The following is a 7,119-nucleotide window of genomic DNA, read 5'->3' as shown; positions in this document are numbered from 1 at the left end:
CAAAAGTCCATGATCCAGTAATTTGTGATTTTGTTATCATTTTGAGAAATGTACACCTGGAGCTTGGGGTTCAGTTTACCTAGTCCCTGAATCCAAGCAGCCATCAATTCGCTAGTCATGATTTCATATGCATTTTTTCTAGAAAATTAAATACAACAATTACATAAGGTATTTGTAAGGTGTACAGTAATGTGAATGTTAAAGATTTTTTTTCATTCAAATATCACAAGTAGTTTCAAAAGATCCTCTGCCTGTGTTCAAAAATCATTCCCCCTAGCATTCCCCTTAAGGGATCAATAAAGATGTCAGAAGTTTATAATGAATACATCTTAATTTAAATAATCATTGATCTCCAAAACATTGGTATAGGTACATTTTGATGAAAATTTAGGATTTGGGGCAGTATAGGAATCTAAACTATTATAGTGCTTACGTTCAGTTATTTATATTCAAAAGAAAAATTAAACCAAATTTATCAAAGGTTTAAAAAAATACACTTGGAACAGAATTTTGAAAAAATGTTCACATCTAGAGTCAAGAGAACATTCTATGGCAATAGTTCAACCCATCTGAACTTACAGATTCTCAGAGTATAATAAGGGAGTATAGGATGAATTAAACAGCGCTGAAAAAATGCTTTTGCATTTGCTTTTTCCTTTTTTATTTAGAACGGTGTCTGGAATTTTTCTTCTGCTTGAAAATAGGTGAATTCAAGAAACACAAATCTGTAAATGGGTCCCCTCTTCTCAGTTTCCTGTAAAGGTGGGAAGAGATTTTAGACATAGTTACAAGCATACCAACACTAACTCACTCTTCAGAACAAACTTATTGCAAAATATGCCAATGTTAATATTCCCACTTCAGCTTTTACCTGAATTTTATAATTTAAGACACATCTTGATCAAAGTGCCATAACCTTACTCCTCAAAAATTTTTGTTAAAAGTGAGTTCCCACAAAGCTAATACTTACGAACCCAGTGTCGGTTCCTTATAGTTCACGATGGCAGCGCACCTACGTTTACGCAGAGACACTGCTGGGCTTTCTTTATTATTTTTTGGAGAAAGTTTTCTGATTTTCTCTATGGGATTCAAGGGGACATTGGTGATATCCTTTAGGCTTAAACGAGGTGACTGCTGAGTTTCAAGTAGTGTACCTACAAAGACAGTTTTACTGAGTATGGTTCCAACAACAACAAAAATCACAGGAGAAAAAAAAAATCACAGGAACTAAAATTGTGAACAATTACAAAATCTTTATAATACAAAATTCAACATTTTACAATATAGATTTTTTAACGTTTCATTATTTTTTTCCTTTTCCTCTCATTCCAGATAACATTAAAATGTGAATTGTTACAGATGTATAGAACTGATACAAGTTTATTGAAACAATAAAATTCTTCTAGGATTGAGTGGGCATGATAAATTAGTTGTAAATGATGGAATTTCATTTTAGTTACACCTGCTTCTTAGAATTATCAGTGTCTCTCTCAATACCAAAGTTTATCATCCAGTGGCTGCCTGTTGTCTTATAATGTCACTTAAATTCATTATATTCAATAAATGAGAACTCTCAATCAGAGCTTCTGTGTTAATTAGAAGTCTATAAAAACTAAAAACTTCAGTACAACTAGTAAGTTAAAAAGTTTATGAAGTATTTTTCTTATCATAAGCACCCAAGCTGTTCTACTTTGGAGCTGTAACTATACTTGGAGACAGGTACTGAGCACATAGTAAGGAAACAGCAACACAATCTCTTTGAATAGCCTTTTTTTTTTAAAGACTTATTTTTATGCCTACAAGAGCTGGGGTACAGACCAGAGGTGCAGTGGGGTGAGTGGGGGGCAGTGAGGGATTCACCAGAGACAGGGTGGGGAACACAACAGGCGGATTGACTGAAATACACTGCTGAGGGGAGCAGCGGGCGAGGCAGAGAGGTCTGCTGCGCCATGTGGGTTGCTCCATGGCCAGGGATTGAACTCATGCTGCAGTGGCTGTGGTTAGCTTCACAAGTTGCTTCTTAACCCCTTGCGCCAACAGGGAGGCCCCCTGAATAGCTTTTGAAAAGCAAATCATTTCAAATGACTTTGTATTTCGCAACATGTTCTCCAAGATTTCTGGGTTTTAGATCTTCTGTCCTTTTTGTCCCCATAATTGTACTATATTATTTTCCAATGTTCAGTTTAGAAAGTATGGTTAAGTGGGTTCTGATTTAAGGGAATGCGGTATAATTGGGGTCTGCATTTCTAAGTTTCCAGATGGTGCTAATGGTGATGGTCTGAGCACCAAACCCCGAGTAACACTGTTTTAGAGTGTGTATTTGTTTCTTTTAAAAACATATGGAACTTTTTAACTGTTAAAGAGGGTTTAAATTAGTTTGAAGCAGGTCAGAGCAACAGAATTGTGCTTTTCACCTTCAACTCCACCCCCCCCCCCAAAGAAACAGATGGTAAGGCTAACCTACTCCAGAAAAACAGATGGTGAGTATAGTATGTAAGCACCAGGAGTAATCATTTATCATAAACATTAAAAATGCAGGCAAGCAATTTACTTACTTGTAGGAGTTTTTATTGGTTTAGAAGCTTCAGTGTCTTTTTCATCCATATACTTTAATGCTCTTTTAGATCTAGGGCTTCTGTCTGATTGGCTGGAGAGATCGTCAATGTGTTTGCAACTGGGCAGATAGAGGTCACCAGAATCTTCTCCTGATTCACTTGATTCAGAGATGCTCACTTCAGATTCAGGGCTGTTTTCTTCTCTTTTAGAATCGTTGCTTATTTTTTGCCGGAAAGGAGTGAGATGAACACCCTCTTCCAAATTAAAATTGTAAGCATCACTGGAAGTGACAGATTCATCCAACTTTTCTCTGGAAACAGTCTTTTTATTTCCACTTTTATTCCCTCTATCCTTTGTAACAAATCTTGACTTTCTGTTTCTGTTAGCTTTTCTTCTCCCTTCTTTTTTCCTTCCGCGTGCATTTCTAGGTCTACTTTTAGTTTGTTCAGATTTATACCCTAAAACATTGTCTTTTGCTGCAGTACAGCCTCCTGGGTAAATAAGCTTTGGTGACTTGTTAATTTGCTCTGAATTCGCCTGACAAGCATTTTGTCCCCCACTTTCAGAAATGTGCACGTTTATTAGTGGGTCCACAAATCTAGTTCTTTCCAATTCAAAAGACTCCCTTGACAAGTGACTGATATCAAAATCATCCAAGGTATTGAACTGACAAAAATTTTTCTTCCAACCGCGACGCAGAGATACAGTTCTAGGAAAGATATTGTCAGTATATTTATCTTCACCTGAATTCAAATCAAACCCCAGTGTGTCTTGGGGGATAGACGTTTGCTCTGAGAATTAAAAAAAAAAAAAATAAATAAAAAAAAATAAAAGTGGCTTTATAGAAATTTTAATTACAAGAATTTTAAGAATTGAAAGTTAAAAACAGAATGAATGAAAAGTCATACAGCAGTTTCCCATTCTTACTGTAATAGAAATCTGGGGAACTTCATATTGCCATCTCTTTATTGGCAATGATCAACTAATGCCTTGTATTTGAGCTATGTAGGAAGAACCTTATATAACTCTCAGAAATATTCTAATTTATATTTTATGTGCCCCTGGTTTTAAAAAAACTAGTAGTTTACATGTATCTTCCCAGAGGAAAAGAACCTCAGGGAGGTAAGTTGTTTTTGAAAAATGGTTAAGATCGGGAAAATTGGAAAGTCAGTCAGGTAAGAAATATAATCTGTATTTTTAAGGAAAAGTCGTATTTGGAATGAGGAAAAGATATATGGTTCTGCTTCTTCAAATGTTACCCCTTCTTCAAATCTTGATATAAGTAGAGAGAACTTATATTTGAGAACAGGTACACATCAGTTTAAAAGTAGAAAGGACAATGATTTCGAGGTGAGTTTTGAGATAAAAGCCTAGCATTTACCATCTGGCCTACTTGTGAGATGCTCTGAGTCTAATAAAATGGGATCAACTATACCTATATTCCAAGGTTCTTGTGAAGGCTAAGCGAGATAATGAATGTAAAATGCCTAACACAGAGCTTGAAACATAGTAGGGCTAGCAAATTGCAGCCATGGTTATAAACAAAGCTTCTGATGATCTATTTGGCACAATAAATAGGCATATTTTAAAACTCTTACTATTCTGATAAGTCCCAGGCAGGCAGATAAGTTAGACAGACAAAAGAATCATGAGAAATTTAATTGTGTTGTTTGTTCTTAAGATTTTTATCTTGCCCATAATAGTTATTTTTAGATTTTCCCTTGAGTTACCTTCTTTTTGGAATGATTCTCCTTGTTCTATAAGTTGAGCTTCCTGAAGAGGAACTTGCCTTAGAAAGTACCAACAAAAAAATAGGATTTTTAAAAACAGTTTTGTAATAGACATTTAAGTTTTTAAAAATATTTAAGTTTTCACAATTCCATCCTAAATCAGTGTATCTGTTCTTTATCAAGGGAATCCAAAAAACATTTATGCTGATTATATGAAAGCTGACTTGTTATGACTCTGACATTCAACTCCCACTGGAAAAACTAACATATCAAGTTGGACAGTTCCTCCTGAAGCCATGCCATAACCCATAATTTCATTTAACTGGAGAAACAGCCAATCAGAATTGATTTACAAAATATTTTAAAGAAATGCAGTTTGATTACTCAGCTCTTTCGGAGCCTGCTCTCATTAGCTGAACTGTGATTTTTTTTGGTAACACATCCTTTCATGATGCTTAACTACTGACTCCTCTGAAATTATCAATTCACTTTTATAAGGAAATCTTGGCCCCCTTGGGTCATGAAACAAAAATTTTCTTTGTGTGCTTTAACTGCTTCATTCTAATGATAATTTTATTATTTATATTTTTGCAGCGAATTTTCCCCTTAAGACATCAAAAATTAAATATAGTTGAGATAACAGACATGATAACCAACTAATAACAATTTTAGAAATCTTATATAAATGTGATTACCTCATGCTAATTTTTTCCTATTACATATAAATGATATTTTTAGGTCTTCAAGTTCAGTAATTTAAAAACTATTCATGATTAAAATAAATATGGTACTAGGAAGTCATCTCAGCGATTACTTCTGTAAGAGGGGGACAGACTCAAAAGTGGCAGTAACAATTACACTTCCTAGGGATATCTGGCAATGTTTGAAGACATACTGGTTCTTGTGACTGGGTGAGGGGGTAGCATTCAGTGGGTAGAGGCCCAAATTGCTGCTCCATATTCCAATGTGGCCCAAAATGGCAGTCATGCTAAGACTGAGAAACCCCAAGCTAGAGTTATGGCAGTGGCTCTGTTGAGGTTTTGTATGTTCCACATGTATATACATTAGTCAAATTCATTGAACTGTGTAATTAAGATCTGTGAATTTTAATATATGTAATTATAACAAAATTTCATAAGCAAACATATGAAGTACACTTAATCCAAGAGAAAGGGAAGAAGGCATATGGGGTATGGTTGTATTTATGAATGAATTAGATTAGCAAGACAGTGAGATATGCTTAATATATTTTATATTTCTTTTCTAAACTATTTGTTAGACTGGCAAAATACCATCACTGAAATAATCAACCCTTCTCAGGATAAAAACATGATATAAGAAAAATGTGACTGAGGGGAACTGTTTAAACATTCTAGAGAAGCTGCTTATTCCTAGACATTAAAAAGGCAATTTTATATACGAAAGCTTTAGTTTGGCTATGTGTAACAGAATTGCAACAAATCAAATTTTCTCAGAGAACATCAGACTATGAATACAAGAGTCAATACAATGCAAATTTCCTTTCATAAGTGGACTATAGAATTAAATCTTTCTTGGTTATTAATAATCAAAAGAATTTGATACTAACGGTAAATCCTTCACAAATGAATCTCCGAAGTTGTCATCAATACTTGAGTCCATTCTAGAAGGGCATACTTCCTGGTTCTGTTCATGAATTAAAACAAAGAAAACACTGTTATAACTGAAATAATCATAATAAGTATTCATTTATTCAACACTAAACACAATTTTTGTGTTTTAAGAACTGGTTTTATAGCAGCTAAAAAACAAGTTAAGTCCTACCCTTTTATTAAAGTTTTCATTCTTTTTTTTTTTTAAGATTTATTTATTTATTCATACAAGAACTGGGGTACAGGCCACATTCGCGGGAGGGTGAGAGGATTCACCAGAGACAGATCAGGGAACAGAACAGGCAGACTGACGAAATACACTGCTGAGGGGAGCAGTGGGAGAGACAGGAGAGGTCTGCTGTGCCATGTGGGACCCTCGCCAGCAGGCCGGGATTGAACCAACACTGCAGAGGCTGCAGACAGCTTCACAGTGTGGAGCTCAACCGCCTGCGCAACCAGGGGAGGCACTAAAGTTTTCATTCTTACGCAGGGAGAAAAAGTTTTTACAAGAAAAGGAAGAAATATACAAACAACTTCAGAGTGCTATGAAGGAAATACTCAAAGTGTAACTGAGGCGGGGAGCTCTTTCAGAGAAAGTGATTTTCATCTGAAATCTGAAGAATGCAAGAGTCAGCTATTGAAAGAGCAGTAGAAAGAGCAGACAGTGGAAATACATAGACAAATCATGATGTAGGAAAAACCTGTCTGGATTAGAAAAGAAAGGCCATTGTGGAAGAAACCTAGTCATTGAGAAGAATAGGAGATGTGCATATCTTGAGAGACATGAGTTTGGGTTTTATTCTGAGTGTGAAGGAAAATCACTTAAATATTGAGTAGGGAAGAAAATGATACAAGTTTAAAGAAGATAGGTTTGACCACTGTGTGAAAACATGGATAGAAAGGGGCCAGTGGCAGCAGTTAGGAAGTCAACGGACTAAATCAAGCAAGACATGGTATCCGTTAGGAATACAGTCCCATAAGAGAGACGAAGACCAGTAGAGGTCACAGCAGAAAGCATTTAAAAGCTATGGGAGGGATAAGATAACATGGGTCTAATGACAATTGACTTAAAAGAGGTCAGCAAGAGGTTTAGATAGAGAGCAAGCATTTCAAGCAAAGAAAAATCCCTGGCTTGGATGGATATTATTTCAAGATCAAGAATTAAGGGCTATGAACATTGAATTTTTTTTTAAATAGGAACC

At 35.4% G+C, this 7,119-nt stretch overlaps 1 protein-coding gene across 2 annotated transcripts in view; it reads right to left on the bottom strand.

Moving 5' to 3' along the window:
- Positions 1 to 660: 660 nt before the first annotated feature.
- The window catches only part of SGO1 (shugoshin 1), a gene marked incomplete at both ends in the record, with an annotated part of 9,961 nt that continues 3,502 nt past the window's right edge, over positions 661 to 7,119 (bottom strand). Inside the window, 5 exons of one of the 2 annotated variants that reach the window (XM_084248416.1) lie at positions 661 to 754; positions 971 to 1,154; positions 3,300 to 3,347; positions 4,287 to 4,345; positions 5,875 to 5,951. In XM_084248416.1, the coding sequence (XP_084104542.1) occupies positions 661 to 754; positions 971 to 1,154; positions 3,300 to 3,347; positions 4,287 to 4,345; positions 5,875 to 5,951 (462 nt within the window). The remainder of the gene's footprint in view (positions 755 to 970; positions 1,155 to 3,299; positions 3,348 to 4,286; positions 4,346 to 5,874; positions 5,952 to 7,119) is intronic. The other variant, XM_084248417.1, reaches the window with a different exon arrangement.

The sequence above is a fragment of the Talpa europaea genome (assembly GCF_964194135.1).
Source record: "Talpa europaea genome assembly, chromosome: 11".
In the NCBI taxonomy this organism is placed as follows: Eukaryota; Metazoa; Chordata; class Mammalia; order Eulipotyphla; family Talpidae; genus Talpa; species Talpa europaea.
The sequence above is the reverse complement of the archived record's forward strand: the minus strand, read 5'-3'. Positions and strand labels throughout refer to the sequence as shown.